The sequence below is a fragment of the Channa argus genome, chromosome 2 (genome assembly GCF_033026475.1).
Source record: "Channa argus isolate prfri chromosome 2, Channa argus male v1.0, whole genome shotgun sequence".
NCBI classification, from domain to species: domain Eukaryota; kingdom Metazoa; phylum Chordata; class Actinopteri; order Anabantiformes; family Channidae; genus Channa; species Channa argus.
The window spans coordinates 16,285,186-16,304,499 of NC_090198.1; the positions used below are offsets into that span (position 1 = coordinate 16,285,186).

Here is a 19,314-nt window from a genome sequence, read left to right on the forward strand (position 1 = left end):
CAGACTGTCACATTCTACCCCACATCACATATACCTCTAGCAACAGTAATATTAATGATCCACTTGCAGGAGGCTATTATTCATTTAGGCATTAGAGCAACTTTCAAAACCCTATTGGTTAAATCACATACACAATATCAAAGTGTAAGTGTATGAATCACACCTGCAGTACATACTACTACTGCTACCACTACTGTAAATTTATCACACCTGCTGTGATGTTGGCATCAAATATATCACAATTAAAAATATTGCAGTGTTGAATGATCTACTTATTTTAGCCCTTAATGTGGTTTTATAAATTAAAAATCAAATGGCTCAATAATAGTGTTGTATTAGTTCAAGAACTGTCAAGTCTATTTATATATACACACTCGCTGGTCATAGCATTAGGTACACCTGTAAGATTGAATGCAATCCAATACAGGAGCTTTATCATAATTTCTACTTTTATGAGGTTATAATTTCTCAGTCTTTAAGCTGAAACTGTCAGAAAGGTGATAATTCTAATATTCATTGAGGTCACAATGGGCGGCATAACTACTCTGAAGTGCATGGTATTAATAGGTGGTTCTAATGTTTTGGAACCCCTATATAAAATGAATGAGGCAGAGGTTTTGTGTGTATGTGTGTGTGTGTAAGAGTCCTTATCTCTTGTCTCTCCCTCCAAAGCACTGTATTAGCTAAAATTGTGAGGCAGTACTGACTCGCTAGGGACAACGTAAAGTGTTCACTCGCCTCAAGGGGAGACAGCAAAGGGCAAAAGAAAAAATAGTTTGAGTGATGCTTACGTCGAGGTGACTAATGAACAGTTCAGTGTGGGTCAATCCATTACAACCAAAAGCATTTAATTATTAATTACGACCGATCTATAGGCAGTTAAGGATAACTGGCATGGTATGCTTAATGTGTGATGGTGATGGGGGGCTGGGAGGCTGGTTAGACTAGAGACATGTTGTGACATTTTTGCTTTTGTAGTGTATGTCAGCAAAGAACTTTGGCAAAAAAAAATTAAAAATAGACTGGGGGGAAAGGTTGTGATTGCCGTTTTAATGAAAATGTAGACAATCACAATAACATAGCATGTCCATAGATAAAAAATTGAAAAACTCATGTTAGGTATTTAAAGGTGTTCAACTCATGAACTGTGGGTGGCAGGAAAAAAGAGAGGCACCACAGGAGCACTTCAAAATCTAATGTTAACTAGATAAACAAATGAAAAACAATTTAGATAAATCTGCCTATTTCTACTGTACTTTTTGATAAGTAGCTGTTACATAGCACTGCTCTGTGTTTTTGTTAGTATTATGCCCATTTATACAGACATACACAACCAGAGGAGTTATTATAAAAGTCCTGGTTGAACTAATTTCATCTGCTTCAGTATTGGCTCATTGACATACAACATTTAAAGCTGTATTTTAACGTATGCATGTCACTCGTGACAGGTACAACCTCTACAGTAATGTGCATGTGCATATGTGTGTTCCCTAAGGCAGTTGCATAGAGTAAAGGGTTGAGTGAATGGGGAGCAAAGCCGCCTGAGTGGTTTGCTTCATTAGGAAACAAAATATAAGCTTTCCGGGCCATTAGGACTGACTTTAGATGCAAAAGCACATAAGACGACGACTCACCTCATCAACGATGCATTGCAGTAACTGGAGAGGCTGGAAGAGAGAGACAAGGAGACAAAAATAACAATAATCTACACAGAATTTCTTGGCAACAGGGAAAATCAACAGTGTGGTTTAAAAAAAAAAAAAAAAAAAAAGGTATCTACTTAATCAAATGCGGCTCATTCTTCAGATGCTGAATATTTTATTATTCCATAATGGGACAATGGAATACCAGCAGTTTAAGCATAATCTCATATTTCATTGCAAAAAATGCAATTTATGTGGGTTTTTTTTAAGATGGAGTCAACCAAGAGTAAAAGGCTATATATGTGAGAGACTTGTATTTTCATTCCTCCTCATCCAATAAAACGTACCATTAAAGATCCCTGGTTTTTCTGAATCTGTAGGGCAAGACAGAGAAAAAAAGACGAGGCAATATGTAATTAGCGTGTCATAATCAACACGATGCACTTGGACACATTATGATCACTAGAAGAAAATTATTGCTTTCCTGTTGGCAATTTGTGAGTATGCGTTAACACCATTTACATAATGAAAACACACAAATGTTAATGGGCTGCTCTCATTTGAGGAGAATGGGGGTAAAGATCCACTAATGGACATTTTCAGAGTGGTACTTTATTGCTGCCCTCTAGGTTATGTGCAGATATGTAGAATTACTGCAACAAGCAGTATGAGCAAGGTTTGTAATGAGCATGCTCAAAGTGCATTTCACAGGTGCAGGAACACTGAACTAACACACCAAGACATAGTAATCTGACTTAATGCATGATGACAAAAGGATAAAGAGATTATTTTTGGGACCTGCCAAAAAAGAAAAAATATTTCATGTAGACATTTGTATGGGCAGAAATATAACCCCAAATTACTTTAGTTTAGGCTGTGAAATCAGGGGAACCAAAATATAAAAAGATGAACAGACCCATGGTAATCAACTTGGCTCACTTAGAAAATGTATTTTCTATAGTAAAAATCTAAACATATAAAAGTTTGGAAAACTGAAGATGATGTAGAAACTGCCTACAATATAGTAAAACTACAGACAGTTATTATTTCTTATATTTAAAAACTCCAGGTCCACATTCATTAGGATAATCATTAGGATTTTAATACCTGAAAAACTTAAAAAACTGTATAATTCACACAGACTAAATGCTATAATGTCACACTCAGGAAAAGCTAAATGTCTAATGTTTGGTGAAATAGAAAAAAAAAGTCAAAAATGACATTTCTCATTTGACAGTGCATTATAGCACTTATCGATTCAGTCAATTAAATACAGATTTTCACATTGTGTAAGTACCAAGGGGCTCCTAAACTGCCTCTACATTCAGTTTTGCCTGTTTCAGACACATTAAAGGCAACTATCGAAAACTAATTTGTTCAGAAATAATTACTAGGACAAAATTGCGTGCTGCTCCAAAGGTTGAAATTGGATAGTGGGAGACTTAACTTATTCAAGCATAATTGAGCACTTATTCAATACTAGGCAGCTTGACCACGTATCAAAAACAGAGGTTTAATAATCCTGCCTTATCTTTTCCTCATAAAGCAGGGTCTGATCACCATGGAATGATCATCTGGCACATGCATCCTTTTCTACATGTTCACCTTGAGGGTAAACTTTGTTTAATATTACATTTATTCTTAAACAAGATGACATTTCTTCAGATTTTCTTCTAATACATGAGCTAAGAGGAGCAAAAACAATATTTGCCAAAAAAGACTTTTTGTTTGCTGCAAAGGGGCTGTCTGCTGGTATTAGAACATCAATAAATGTGTGTGTGTGTGTGTGTGTGTACACGCGTGCGCGGGTCACAAATTTGCAGGACATCAACTTCTTGCTCCTTTGAACCATGTTACAAGCCACACCAGTGGCTGTGTGAGAATTTTTGGGCCACATCATATTTTTTAATTTGTTGTTTCTAATATTGTAGTGAGCTCAGTGTGAAATCAACTCATAAAAGCCATTTATAGATATCAAATCATTTGTTTAATGCTCTACTCAAACCATTCTAAAACATCAGATGGCCACTTCCTTACTTAAGGATTTCAAAGACATTTCTTCAATAGTAAGGAATCAGACAACTCTCACAAAAAGCTCCTTTGTTGGTCAAACCCGTCAATTTCAAAAAAGATCAACAACCATGTTTTAGTTTGGGCAAAGGCAGTACCATATTTTACTCATGTTGTCACCATGAGCTTTAACTATAAGAAGGGAGAAAATAGTGCGAGATGCCTTCCTTTGTTCTTTTTCAACTAGCTTTCATCCTCAATACAACACTTCAAGTATGCTCAACTTTGTTATAAACCTGCATCACCTGTTTGATGAGTAATTAGCTCCATCTAGTCAAAACATTATCTTGAAAGTTTTTATCATTCATAAGCTGCATTCAGAAGCCATATTTGTGCAGACATGGTACATTGTTAAAATATGGCTGTGTGACAAAAATTATCTTAATGATAAATAGGGATAGATGTGGCGTAGCAATATATACAGTATTTAAGATGGGGAAGTAAGAGTCAATAATATCAAACTTTACATAATTTGTTAAGCAATGTAAAGCTAAAATGGAGTTCTAATATACGTATATTGGAATTCAATTTTTATTTATATAAACTTCTTAAAGCATGTGATCAAAAAAATGTGAAGCTTTTACAAGGCATTGTGCAGTGCAATTCAGTATCATAGTATTTTCTATTTCTTTGAGAAGGAAAAAAAAAAACTTAACAACAAAGTGGATATAAGCTGTTTGATGAATGCAGTGATGTGTAATGGAAGCTCCAGAAACCTACTCATGAAAATAACTGACATGGCATTTCATCCAGAAATTCATTCAAATTTCAGAAAATATGACAATATGTGGAGAAACAATAACAACCACAGAGCAAACAAAAAGACAACAAATCAATCAGAAGAAATAGTGCTGGCGGCTGTATACACATCACATCAGGTCTGGTGTCTTCAAAGACTTTCAGAGCGAGCCGTGCAAAAACTCCATTAACTCCTGACAAAGAATGCAAATGAATCCCGACATGTGGTGAAGTGGAATTAAAGAGACCATTTCTAATCATGACAAACATGAGGTGATGACTCCTCTGTGTGTGCGCACACAGACACACACAAAACAATGAATGAGAGATGATGCATCAACTAAACTCAGCCACAAATGAAAGCAATTGGCAGGCACGCATAGTTCCTCAAAATGTAAAGGGTGAACAAAAGACCGCAAACAATGCTAAAAATTGGCATCTCAAAAGTGAGAAAAAACACCCCAAAGCTAAATTCAACTTTAACAACTCAACCCATGTCTTCTACTAGTTTAAAGTGGAAACTCAGATGCCACCACTTCTCTTCCAATCTCCCTCATCTTCTTCCAGCTTCTCCCTCAGTGTGTACTAAAATGTTCTCTGTGAAGTGTAGCAGGGGTTTTGCACAGACAGCTGTGCCAGCGTCTGCAGAAATGACAGCTTAGGCCTGAGGACTTTGGCTGGCTGCGCCCGACGAGCTGGAGCCGAGCGCTTTCGCCACACCACTCTGTTACAGCCTGCAGGTGAACTGTGCCGTACCATATGGAGTTAGGGGAAAATTAATACCGAGATGAGGAAAAGTAAGGAGTTTGAAACATACACTGAGAGATATTTCGGTAATTTGTCCACACCATTTACAGTATATCAATGAGGGAAGGCTAATCTACTATTGATTTTCAACAATACACTAACAATTGATAATGATATAAGATAATAATCATGTGAGTAAATGAAAGGGGGAACAACATGCTCTGGGCTGTAGTACACGCTCCACACATGAAGACATAGATTAATGACATTAGTGACATGTCCAAACCATTTAGGTGCTTTATAAATACACCATTGTTTTCTTACACAAAGCATTGTATTTGCTTTTCATTGTAGCCAAGGAATTGATAATCAGCACACATAAAATTGAGAAGCTACATTACGATGAGCTGTCTCAGTTGTTTGTAATGGAAGTAGTGCTGAATAAATTCTTTTAAAACTAGATTTGGTTTTCTCACAGGGGAAGAACTTTAGAGATAAATAAAACTGCATCCTAAACACCTACTGCCTAAAAGTGCAACGATGCTGAGATTTAAATGTTAACTACAATTTGTTCTTTCTTTACCAGGATAGATAGTTGACATAGTTAAAGGAAGCAGTCATTTAGACAATCCCTGGTCTTAGAGTGCAGTGGTTACGTAACATAATGCTTTAAAACAAAACAAAACAAAACAAAAAAAACAATGATGAAGTTTGATTTAACAGACGGAACAGTCCAAATTGTTACTTACATTATGCCCCAAGGAAAATTACACACCAAATGATCAAATGTATTGATGCGGAGAACATCATCAAAAATTTACCTCATTAATCAAGCCTTAGGAACAAAAGAAGTTGTAGACATTTTCCATGGCTTAAAAATCATACCTTTGCTTTACCAATTATTAAGATTTAAAGCTTCAACATTTTCACATTATAATGATGATTTTAGAGTAAACTTATTGATAAAATCAGTCTTTTCTTATTTCATGACAGCAAGTGTTATCAAGAGGTACCCTAAGGTAACCAGATTCAGATTGCTCAACCAGGGATTATTGAGATAAGCCCATCTTTAAAAGCTAATTAAGACTTGATGAGATTGGGAAGTCTCTTCTGTGGTTGGAAATGTTCAAAAAACATCATCATGTGAATAATGTACTTGTGAGAATATATAAATACCATAAAATATATTTAAAATATTAAACTGTCTTATAAAAACCATGATTTGAGAAAATAAATAAAATAAATTTGAATTGTACTGAAAAACTGCAATTCATAGCACAAACACTAGTTTAATAGCTACAATAAAATTTGTTAACCTATATTTTCATTACAGTCAAAAATAAGGTTCCACAACTTCATGAATTTTTGGTACATATTGGTGAAGATAAAAAAACACACTGATAACTCACCTGTGGATATGGGAACATGCCTAGAGCCAACTGTGGGAAGAAAAAAGTAATGAGTTTTCTTTTCTTTTTGCCATATCTGAAACACACAAAAACATACCTAAAACTAAAACGTACAGAGCTTATTGCCTATTATCTGTAAACACCTGCACAAACTTTGGACTTGCAATAATTTAAATTAGGGAAGTAACATTAGTTTGTGGCAGCTGATTTGACCTGGTCTCTGACATTTTAACCAGAAGCTTTCCTAAAAACAGTCCCAACAGTGAAAGTCCACTCTCTCAGTCCACTAATGAGCCCAAAAATTCTCTTACATAGTGTAAGGTTTCCCGCAATTTTTCCATAAGTAAAGTTACATTGCCACAGGTACTGTGTGGACGAGAAGAAGGCCTTCTTAAACATAAAATAACACATTTTCCTGGCACGTGACAGGTTTGCATCCATAGTACATTTGTAAAGATTATAATTGGATAATTTAGTTGCTTTATATATAAAGTGTACCTAATATAGCAACAGTATTTTACCTGCGCCCAATATACACTGTTTGTGGGGTTTGTTAGTTTACAGTATATACTTGACAGTATAATGCAGTCCATGATAACAGACAGTTGAGACAACAAAATATATGTATCTGCTTCACAAAAGATAGAATTTTATACATTGTTGCTTTGTTGGTCTCCATTACATGTAGATTAGGCAGGTGTTCATGACAATGCATCCATCCCTTGTGTACAGTATACATATGTACACATGCACTAATGTGCTTTTCCACTGGCAGTGAGTTAATGGGATGGAATTCAAGTGTCGACACAGAAGAAAATGCAGCTAAAGCCACTGTAGCCTGCAGAACTTAAGACTTTCAGTCTTTGAGGCAAGCCGTGTCCATCCCTGATAAGACTTCTTCATCAAACATCATCAGCTATTAGTTAATAACCCCTCCACCGCCCACGATTACCACCTGCAGAGTATAAAATAAAGAGATAAAGAGGAGGATGGGATTGTGGGATGGTTATACATTGTGTGTATGTGCCTAATTGCAGGCTTAAGGCGGGGGAGTTAAGTGACAGCTCTCCCTGACATTTGGCAATTCACTTGGGATGGGAATTTTTCATCTTGGTCAAGGGCAGCATATTGGCAAAATTACACTATTAAAACATCAAATGCTCATGGTCTTTCCTTGAACATAAGTAGCCCAACTAGTAGGCTAAAGATCAATCCTCATTGAGTGTAACAGCGAGCTATTTCATTTAGCTTAATACACACATCCTCAGATAGAAATCAAATGAACATGACTAGGGGGTCCACTGCTATAAAACTCTATTACACACAGATCATGTCAATAATTTTTACTTGACCCCTTCAGTATGAACTCATCCATTATTGTCATAATTGTTATGTTATTAGGTATTATTGACAAATAAAGGCGTAGCAGAACCAAATCATTTGTTATAGTGCAGCTGTGGACAGAAACAGATGGAGAATCAATACTGGGAACATAAGGATATACAAAATTGAAATTACAATGTTACTTTAAAACACAGGTTGTCAGTCGCGCACTTGATCAACACTATGGGGAGAGACAGAGAAACTGATGCATATGAACAAATGTGGAGCTTAAACTACCTGGTGAATAACCTGTTGCGATGAAAAGGAGTCAGCATAAAGAGACTCCGACCTGATGGCTACACATAATGTGGCTGCACAGCAGCACTACAGCTCTTCCACCACAAGTACTTCATCAAGTACTGCATTAGCACCTAGTCCACATTGGTTAAAATGGGGTATCTGTGCTCTGATACTTATCAATTGTGGCCATGACTATGCTGAACACTGTCCACAACAATAAAAGCACTATCTGAATTCTATATTATGGCTGGTGTAAACTGAAGCCATTTATACATTTATGTTATGTTATACCTCCATGAAAGAGATTCCCACACTCCAGACATCTGCGTGGATACCATACTGTTCTCCTGATATCCTTTCAGGCTGTGAAGCAGAAAGAAATATTTAAAAAAACTTCTAAGGATGACATTAGAGGAGCTGACTCACATGCTAACTTTTAGTTTCACAAAGACAATACAAATGCAAAATTAGTTTGCGGTTTCTATCAGTTTTTTTCCCAACGGTTTCAAAGTATATCCCAGTATTTTCTTTTTAATGCATGTCTGGATATAGGTTCGTGGCTTATTCTACTGTCAGGAGTAGATGAAATGTAAAATTTAAGAAACTGTTTACACACACTTGTCAAACATTTCATAGCACAGCTTACTAGTAATGCACAATATGTTATTCTTCAAGCAAAAGTATGCATGTATTTAAATGGCTGGTAATAAGTCAAAATCCTCTTCATTCTCCAACTGAAAAAACTGGTTTGAATATTATCAAGTACTGACCAGTTCAGGTCAAGTATTGTGAGACATACCTCCAATGCAATGTTTTGATTATTACTGCTATATGGCCTTTCTCAACTGTCTGTTGTGGGACTGTGTCCCTGAACAGGTGAATTGTGTCACTCTGTGTGTTTGTTTATATAGTGTTCAGGGCTTGAGATTAAGCTCTTATCAGACCACATGCTGTTTGGGCAAGTAGCTGAGAAGTTTAACTTGCTCGATAGTCAAATTTACTTTTCTGAAACAGAAAATGTAGATCTATTAAAACATAAATATAAAACAGATTTCGACAATAAGTATATTCTATTAATATAGAAAATATAAAATAAAGAGTCAAGAATAACATAATCTCTACTTTTTAAAATATATTTTTTAAAAGAACTAATTTGGGGCAACTGTGGCTCAGCTGGTAGAAAGGTTCATTCACTGATATCAAGTCATTATAAGTTTGATGTATTATTCCTGTTACAAAGGGATTTTGAAGAATTACTAAAATTGTCTTCAGATGTGAACTTTTATATTAGAAGTAAAAAAATAACATTGAAGGATCCAATGTTTATCAGCATTTTTTGTTGAGAAGGAACTAGTACTAGTTGATGCAAATCTAAAAAGTCACTCACCGCCATGTATGCATTCGTTCCCACATAAGTTTTGGCAATAGAATTCACCAACTGCAAAAAAAAAAGGGTTAAGATAGTCAGATCTAAGAAGTGGTAACCCTTTTTAATAAGTTAGAAATTAGTCATTACTTCACTGTCCTATAGTACATTGGGGTACACAAAAGATGGAAGTTGGAAATTACATAACTATTGACATATTTTTGGCCTAGTCAAACATTGCACAAGAGAATAAGACAAGACATGCGTGAGTGAGTGTGTGTGTATGGATACAGTATCACATGCCCTCAATGACAGGACTGTGATAATGAGTGTCTGTTCCCTTATGACTTTCCTTTTTGTTAAGAATGCCCTACAGAGTGAGACAGGGTGAAAGAGAAATAAAAAAAAAATAATAATAAAATAAAACCAAAGTTAAAGAGACAGAGGACAAGTCAATGCTGCTAGTATTAAATATACAGCTTCTAAGGAGGTGGATGTTAAAAATGAATAACAATTTGCTACAGAAAGCTTTTTGTGTGTGTTCAAAAGAGAGACATAGTGCACAGGGCGGCTGTTGTGGGGAACACTAAAGGTCTGTCCTTAATGATTACATTACACTCACTCACTCTCTCTCTCTCACACACACACACACACACACATACACACACACTGCTATTGTCCGCCACCCACGCCTTCCACACATCTACTTAATACATATCAATGAGAGTTTGCTGTTGTGTGTGCGGGTCATAATTATAAGAAGTTAATTTTTGGGGGGGAATGCAGAACAATGGAGGTTGGGGGCGAGTTAATGTGAAAGAAAGACCCTTGGGATACCTGTGATGTTTTGAGTTGAAAATGAATGCAGTGATTGACAGGTTGACCATATGCACAGTAAATTTGTGACCGCACACACACAGACACACACACAAATTACACAGAGCTGTGGTGATGCAGTTATAGACAATTGTTCTTCTCTTTATCACCTTCCATCCGCTCTCTCTCTCTCTCACGTATTCACACAAACAAATCAGTGTACCTGTGTGCTGACACCAAAGTCACATAGCTTGACTTGTCCTCGGGTGTTCACCAGCATATTAGAAGGCTTGACATCTGGGGAGACAAAGTGCTTGAAAGAACCGCAACATCAGCACTCTGCAGCTGGTCTTTATCAACTCTATTCTTTTTAATAACACAGAGCCTAACAACACCATACTCACCTCTGTGAAGTATCTTCAGGCTCCACAGATATGTCAGGCCTTTGACTACCTAAACACAAAGGCAACAACAAAAATATTAATTCTGACAACAAAATTCAACCACACAGTTTAATTATGTGTGAACATAAAAACCCATGACCTTAATATTAAATATTAGTAATTAATGAATATTGACAGAAAAAAGGGACTGTACTGGTTACACTTTAGTTGTGTCAGCTCTACTAGTGTAAACATTGTCTCATAAAAATGTTATATAAAATCAGTGTGAAGATCTAGACAGCTATGAAAAGTTTGTTTGTCTCTTCTACTTTTCCCTTCTACTTCTTTCTAGTTTTGATCCCTACTCCTGACATTACCTAATCAGTTTGTTCGACACACATCTCGGCACGAGGCTTTGTTAAGATTTGGTAATTGTGCATGTTGCATCTTCCCACTGAAGGTTGGGAAAGAACACCTACCTGCTGCCTGTCCTTTAAGGTGTTACAACTCACCTGAGGGGAATGCCATGATAGAAGCCACTATAAGAGTAAAATTTGGCATTTTGGCAACTGTTTCACACATATGTGTGCTGTGACAAATGCCCTGATGGCCAAACAAATAAGTCCATTTGCTGAACTACATTCATTCAACAGCTATAAATTCATCTGTTTATGAATTATTGATTTTTCACTGCGTACTGCGGATGCTAGTGCTTTTTTTCATTTATAGCTTGTGAGAATGGATTCTAGCCTCTATGCTCCTCTCATCTATCCCTAATGCAAAACAATGTCTGGGTTAAATCAGGAAAGTATAAAAGCTCTCAGAAGTCAACAAGTGCAACAAGCAGCATGTACAGCTTCATTCACACCCTCTTTGGGGCTTATCCTTCTGTGATAATTAACAGCTGTGACAGCAGAAAGAAGGGAAAGCTGTGAATTAGAATTAACGCTGACTAAATAGCTGTCATTGTTTGATTATGGACAAAGTTAAAGGGGAGACAAAGAGGAGGTAGAGACACAAGAACGGTAATGAGTTTGTAAAAGACACATTTATCAATATCAAGGGCATTTTTATAAAAATGTTAGTACTAAGTAATAGCAAAAAAGCAAAGCTAAAAAAGAAAAAGATAAGGGAAAACATCACTGACTTTGCACAATAGGGGTTAGTTAGAAAATTCACACTTGTGCCTTGTCAATTTCATTAAAGAGCTAGTAACAAACCTTCGTGACCTATTTTGATAAGATGTTTTATTCATCCAAAGATGTTATGATTTTGCTAAATACATTCTTTTGAAGCTCCTGTTCCCCTCTGTGCTCCTCTGTCAGTTGTTTCAGAAGCTGTTAACATATAGTTTGTACTATTTATGCCCCTACTCTGATTGGCTAAAGGTCTGATTTCCGCGTTCTCCCCAAGCCAATGAGAACACATCCTAGTGAATAATGCCTATTCCATTATGCTGCATCTTTATCTTACTAATGGTGCACAATGGAGACAATATGAGAGTAAAGAATAAAGAGATCTATAAACTAGAGTATGATCTTAAAGCTAAGCTTTTAACAGAATGTTTAATTTTTCAAATACCCGAAGGCACCTAGCTTAGCTTTAGCGCAAGGAACACATTGCATTCCTTCTGCTGAGCAACAGAAAAAAAAGTTCATAGATGTGCTTGTTTTAATGTGTAGCACATTTCCAACATCCAGCCTTTCACCTAACTTCACTTCAATTAAAAACTGTGTTTACAGACAGCTATGTATGCTCTCTCCTGCTCTGTATGCACTTAGCGTAGCAACAAGGCAGGAGTTATCCTTGTGTTTTCAATTTCATGTTTGTTTGTCAGGTCACAATGAGAGCAGTTTCAACAATGCTTGCTCTTGAGGAGAGAGTTTGAATATTTTAGGTAATTTAGAGACACAGCTAGGATAGAGTTTATTAATTTGCTCTAACAGCTGAATGGATAAGGAACATGAACACCCTTGAACTGGCTCAATCTTAAGACCTTTGCTACATGTCATGCCATATCCTCCCCTAACGTTTCCTGTTTCAATGCTTCACTGTAAAACTTTCATCCAGGGTCGCCACAGCGGATCATTGTCCGCATGTTGATTTGGCAGTTTGTACGCCAGATGCTCTTCCTGACGCAACCCTCCCCAATTATTACCAGGCTTGGCTCGGTGCTGCACAGCTGGGGATGGGAATGGGCCGTTAGGGTTTTAGTGTCTTTCCATTGGACATATAGCCGGGACTGGGGATCGAACGGTGGACGACTGCCTTACCAAATGACCACAGCCGTCACTAAGTAACTCACTCATTCTTTTTTTACTTTTATGTTTCCTAAAAACATGGCTCCTAACGCGTGACTGCAGTGGTTGTTGGGAACGATAAACAACATTGTGCCAAAGATGAACACGTATCTATTCAGTAGTCTTCAGTGTTTGTGCTCACAATCAATGGATAGATCAAGTCAGTATAAGAAAGGCTTTTGTAGAAAAAGTTAGCAACATGTTTCTTACTTCTAGAGATAAAAGTTACATTCATCTGTGAAGATTATCTTGCCAAACAACACATGTATGCATCATAAACTTGTCTTTCATGGAACTAATTTTGGGCAATAATTCAAAAGCCAATAGCAGAATCCCATTGATTATACACTTCTACAGTCCAAAACTCACTCTTCATTCGAATGGGTTTCTCTCAGGAATCACACAAATTAGGACATTTTTGGTATTTTAGTATAATAACTTACTGCTACTGCTATCCTCCCCAGCACATGCTCAGGAATTCTTTTGTACACATCCAGAGAACCGCCTGCAAAAAAAGAAAAAAAATCCTCTGACACACGTGGTTCATTTTTTAAAATGATCTCAAAGGCCATTTGGCAACACAAAGCAAAATTAATCTTGGACATATACAAAACCTTCATCTGGGTCTAGCTCCATAGTCAACAAGCATGCTGAAGTTTAGTTAACTGCAGAGCACATATTCTAGGTTTAAAAGTTAAAGTAACTATAATTGGAAAAGTAAAGTTTCACAAACTAAGAATGAGCTCAGAGGTTAGAAAGACTTTGCTGACAAACTGGCAAATGTGTGAAACAAGGGAATCACTGCATTAACACACACTTGGACAAAATAACCACACCTAAAACACTGAAAGTCCCCCATCTCACACCAATCCAGGCACACACATACAAACGCACCTACAAATGCACTTAAGTCAAGATTTATCACGCCCTTGTAGCTTTTAGCAGACAGGCATGCTAAGCAGCTCATAGCGATAAGACACTCTTTATCTGTAGAAGTGTAAATGGAAACAAAGCAGAGACAAAGAGGACAGTTCCCCAACATCTCCACTAAACAGCTGTAGTTTGCGAAGAACATACACAAACATACAACATTGTACACAAACATACAATATTCAAGCCACTGAGGAACTCACCATCCATGAATTCTGTGCATATGGATATCCGGTTCTCAATAAAAAAGGCACCAAAGAAAGTGATGATGTAGGGTGAATCACACTACATTCAAGAGAAGAGACAATGTGATTAGAAAGGATGCCAAAACAAATTTATACAAAAAAAGGATAAGATGATTAGAAGTTTTAATAGTATAAGTGCATCAGAGGTACAAATAAAAAAAAATTCTCTTATAATTGCATGTGCTTTAGTTATTGTATGTTTTTAAATGCATACCTTTAGGGGTTTTATATATCAACGTCCTATTATCCAACACTGCATTTGTTTAAAAATAACAATAATATCTATGATTTATGTTTCCACATTGCATGGCATGAGGGCTAGTAGACACAAAAAAAGTGGCCACCGACAACAACATAGTCAACCCAGTTTAGGCATTGTTCCCTACTTCCTGCTTCCTCTTCAGTGTTTAATGTGCATTTGGGGTGAAGTTACAGTAAATGAAATTCCATGCAAATCAACAGACAGTATTCACTAAAACTAACATGCATAGTACAACAGTATTGTTTCCTTTTTGACTACATATGACTGATCCCTGGTTTACATTTTAAGAGAGGATAAATGGCAATTCAGTGTATTTAGACTCCTAGTGATTTAACAATGTAGGTCTGGTAGGACAGCATAAAACTTGTAAAGAGGAAGAGATGAAATCTGTCACAACTAACCTTGTAGAGAATTTCCAATTCTGACATGATCTGCTTCTGTAATTCTACAGTGATATCCAAGGGAATAACCTGAGGTCAAATATGGTAAAAAAAAAAAAAGCTTTTCATAAGCACAGACAACTTATTTTCTGACGGGGTGAATTAGAGTGACAATCACTTATAAAAGAGTATCATCAACATTGATAGAGTTCTCACCTTGACTGCTAAAACCCGCTTGCCAAGAACATGGTACGCTCTAGAGGAACAGAAGCAATTATTATAATTTTTTGTTTTGTTTTGAAATTTAAGCTAGCACTGGCATTACAATCTACAAAACTTAATCAAGCAGAAATCATTGAAATTCTATGCTCAAAACTTTTAGATGCAAAAATGGTTAAGTGCCACTAACATAATATTCAATGCACATTTGGCTAGTACAAATATTTCCTCATCGCCAGAAGTAACAAAAATAGTTGAGAAAAGTTTTACTCCTTCAGGTTATCTCATAAGCTTGAGGTCGTCACAGTAGACCATGTGCTCTGCACATTGATTTGACACAGATTTTTACACCAAACTACCCGCCTGAGGAAACTCTCCCTAATTTTACTGGACTTGGGACCAATATTTTAGATGTGCACTGTATTGCACAATGACACTTCAACATCTGGCTCAGTGGAGTCGGGAAACAAACTGCCCACCCTTAGTAGATAAGTGGCCACTCTACCAACTGAGCAACTGCTGCCCACTAATAAAAAGAAAGTTATAGTAAAATAGTGACTAATACATTACATAAAATACATACATAAAAAAACTATTTCTTGAAACAATGGTGTTTCCAACCCCAGGAATTAAAACATGAAAAAAATATTAAAACACAATAACCAACAGTCCCAGGACAAAAATTACAACAGGTTTGAGCGCTGACCACCGATCACTGCTGCATGTTCTCCTCAGGGAGAAATGGACCCATAAACCACAGTGTGTTCTCAAAAACTGGCCAAGAGCCACTTGAAGAGTGTTAGTGTCCATGTTTCTTCCATTTCTAGATTATGGTATGACCATATGCTTTAAAATATTTTTATATCCTTTTTAAGCTTATGAAGCTTTACAAATTTCAATTTCTTCAAAAACCCACTGATTCAATTGTTTTTGTTGCTTTCAGCAAACTTCTTGAGGCTGCCCCTGAATATTTACCGGCTTTACACTGCTTTTCATTCACCCATTTGCACTAACAATCATACATACATTCACACACTAATGGGGGGGAGCTGCTATGCAGCTGGCCAACACTTACTGGGAGGAACTAAGTTGGGGTTCATTGTCTTGCTCAAAGACACTTCAACATGTGACCGGAAGAGCTGGAAATCGAACCAACAGCTGTGGGATTGGCTGACGACTGCTCTTCCTCGTGCGCCACAGTCAAAAGCTCAATTTAAAATAGCTGTGCCATACTTGGTACATTTTTAATTTAAAGATCAGACATCTGATTTTACATATTAAAATAATTACCTAGCGAGATTATGAAAAGGGATGCAAACTTTTACATGAATATTATTTTCATTATTTTTCTATAACTTTCTTTTTGTACACCTGACTATTGTTGTTGCTTCTGATGATGGATAATTTATACTAGCCAAATGTGTGGATTAAAAATAGTTTGTTTTACTTGGTTTGCCATTTAAAAATAAGAGAATGCAAGCTTCTTTACTCAATTTTACCTGTGTTATTAAAACAAATGTTACAAGCTATAGCTTTACAGTACAATGTTATTATACTTCAACAGAAATACTCCACACTCTTGGATAAAAGAGGATTTACTTTTAGTTTTCATGCGATTAATACATTTATAATATACATTTATGTCATAACAGACTAAAGATATTGATAAAATAGGCAAAAAAAAAAAAACAAACAAAAAACCTTAATTCCAGAAGAGTTTTATTGTTTATCTTGGGAGACAGTGCATTCACTCAAATCAAAGTTTAGCAAAGGTGAACGCTGAAGATAGTCTACTCATGTATTATGTGCTGTTATGTGGGATTTAATATGCCTAAATTGCAAACAGATAATGTATTCCTATTTTTAACACAGCTTATGTTAAAAAAAAATGAAGTGACCAGTGATGAAATGAGAAACAATGCAAAAGAAAAAAAAAATTATAAGTCTTTACATTTGTGAGCAACACTGTAGTCTATATCAAGACAATATGCCTCTGTCATTTCTCCTAAAGGTCAGAGGGCACCACCCAATACCAGCTCCAGTCAACCCTGTCACAAGCTCTCCCAGACAGAGTTTTGAATTGCATGTCAAGGAGCAGCCACAGACTGTCCCTGTAATGATTTAATTATCAAACTCCTTAATGCCAAACATCGGCTTTAGTTACAGCCTTTGGAGGTTAGTTTACGGCACCAGTGACAATACCTTAGAGCCTTTGAACATACAATCCTCAAGGACAAATACTGTCCAACAGCTGTCAGGTGAAGGGGATGAGGTGGAGGCTGTGTACGTCACATAGGATAGCTACTTTGCAAGCAGGCTTAGTAAATGTGATACCTGGCTGCTCACCTGTCAGTGGGTATTTCAGAGAAAACATGTATGGTACAAGGTGTGATTAATGCGTCTTAGATAGGAGTATCACATTGCTCTTCGGTCAGACGCCTCTAAACTGGCCGAGGCCTTTAATTAATGACACCTTTTAGAGCCATGTCAGGCATTTACCTACAGTTAGAACAAACACTGGTCTCTGACTGTAACAACGCAATGTGGGCTGTAGCAGATATTTCTTCGATAACAGTCTGTTATAATAAAAAAGAAACTAGAATAAAACTAGAATAAAAATAAATTTGTCCACAGAATCCCCAGTAATCACACATGAAGTGATCAACTACTTCATTTCAGTGTGTCGTAAGGTTTTGTTAACTACTTCAATCAAGTCGTTATACTGCAGCTGACATGTAGTTGTTTCATAAGTATCGAAATAGAAAAAATATTGTTTATATAGTGTTCCCACTGTATGTAGATTAGATACAAGCCACAACATGCTTCGTCATCAGGCAACTATGACCAAGTTCATATATATAAATTATTATGATTATGTAATGACAAAAAATACAACTAATTTGTTAATTATCAAACCAAAACACAACCCTTCTTCTGACTTAAGTGCACTGCATTATCTCATTCTGTCCCAAGAGCATTAGCGAGTAGTGTCATCTTTCCTGGAAAAGAGCTTGTTGCACATGAGGGTGATGGCCTTGTTTCCATTCTGATGTTTCAGTCTTCCTTTAAGCTACAATCAATATCAGTTAAGCATGACTGCTGCCTCTTAATTAAGATGAAGATGTTAATTGAGGCAAGATCGCAGGGGTAGACATATTAAATACTGATTGGGCAGGTTGCGTGCATAAGAGTTCCTGAAAAGAGATTAAACCAATTCCTTGCCATGTTAAACAACGTGCTCCTTTGCCTGAAAACACCTAACTACAAGTCAGATCAAATGAGAAGCACAGCTGTGTGTACATGGGATAGCATGAGCACAGGTTTTATCTGATTGTTGACTGTGTGTTTGTATATACCTTCATGCAAAATCTCACACTCCAATATTTTATTTTCTTGATTTCTGGCAATAATCTTTCTACCTTAGATCAAGGTAGGCAAATCAATGCACATTACTTTTTCAGTGGATGACTAACTGAATGTCTAAGTTAGGTTAAGAATAATTGAGAAATTCCATAGTTTAAACAAATGTGACATAAGTGCAGTTACATTTTAGAACTAGCCAAATGGTGTGACTACTGCCTTGTTCAAGCTTTATTTTCAGACTGTCCTTGACCACCTTAGGGCCGAGCATCCCTGTATGAGTTACAGTGACAGGCTTGTGACAGCAGGAGACATGGGGACAAGGTTACATGCCTCCCCCCGGCCACTTCTCCCTGATCTAACCCCAGTAAACGTGCCCCATTGCCTGGATCTTATTTACACTCCAGCTCGCTCAGTAATAAAAGCTCCATCATGCAGTATTCATAGGGCCTCTTTCTATGTCTCTGAAGTTAGGGCTATGGGTTAGAGAGACCTCCTGGATCAGGGCTAATGTGGTATGTTTACACTACAACATGGATGATGGGCTAATGGGCTTCTATATCGCTGACTGTCTCACTCAATATGCTTATAATGGGTCTGCTACAGTAAAACAGACCAAAACCTCAACACGTTCACATGCAGACATCCAACACATTAAAAATGGCTAGGCTGAAATAGAAAAGTTAATTTAAAAGTCAGTGCAAGGATGGTTTATTTTATAGGATGAAAGCAGTGACAGCCAATATTTATAAATTCCACTAAAAGACTTTGAGAACAGACCTTTTCTGGAAAAAGAAACTGCAACAACACAACCTCGTGTGAA

The 19,314-nt window shown here is 36.7% G+C and overlaps 1 protein-coding gene across 5 annotated transcripts in view; it reads right to left on the reverse strand.

The window, feature by feature from the left end:
• Nucleotides 1–19,314, reverse strand: part of map2k5 (mitogen-activated protein kinase kinase 5) — a 51,456-nt gene that overhangs the window by 19,197 nt on the left and 12,945 nt on the right. For 3 of the 5 annotated variants that reach the window (XM_067495878.1, XM_067495875.1, XM_067495877.1), the window contains 11 exons: nucleotides 15,129–15,168; nucleotides 14,934–15,002; nucleotides 14,229–14,310; nucleotides 13,539–13,600; nucleotides 10,817–10,865; nucleotides 10,636–10,709; nucleotides 9,618–9,668; nucleotides 8,522–8,593; nucleotides 6,608–6,637; nucleotides 1,991–2,017; nucleotides 1,635–1,667 (listed from right to left, as the gene is read on the reverse strand). In XM_067495878.1, the coding sequence (XP_067351979.1) occupies nucleotides 1,635–1,667; nucleotides 1,991–2,017; nucleotides 6,608–6,637; nucleotides 8,522–8,593; nucleotides 9,618–9,668; nucleotides 10,636–10,709; nucleotides 10,817–10,865; nucleotides 13,539–13,600; nucleotides 14,229–14,310; nucleotides 14,934–15,002; nucleotides 15,129–15,168 (589 nt within the window). Of the gene's footprint in view, nucleotides 1–1,634; nucleotides 1,668–1,990; nucleotides 2,018–4,456; nucleotides 5,197–6,607; nucleotides 6,638–8,521; nucleotides 8,594–9,617; nucleotides 9,669–10,635; nucleotides 10,710–10,816; nucleotides 10,866–13,538; nucleotides 13,601–14,228; nucleotides 14,311–14,933; nucleotides 15,003–15,128; nucleotides 15,169–19,314 lie in introns of those variants that run through there. The other 2 variants (XM_067495876.1, XM_067495879.1) reach the window with 2 other exon arrangements.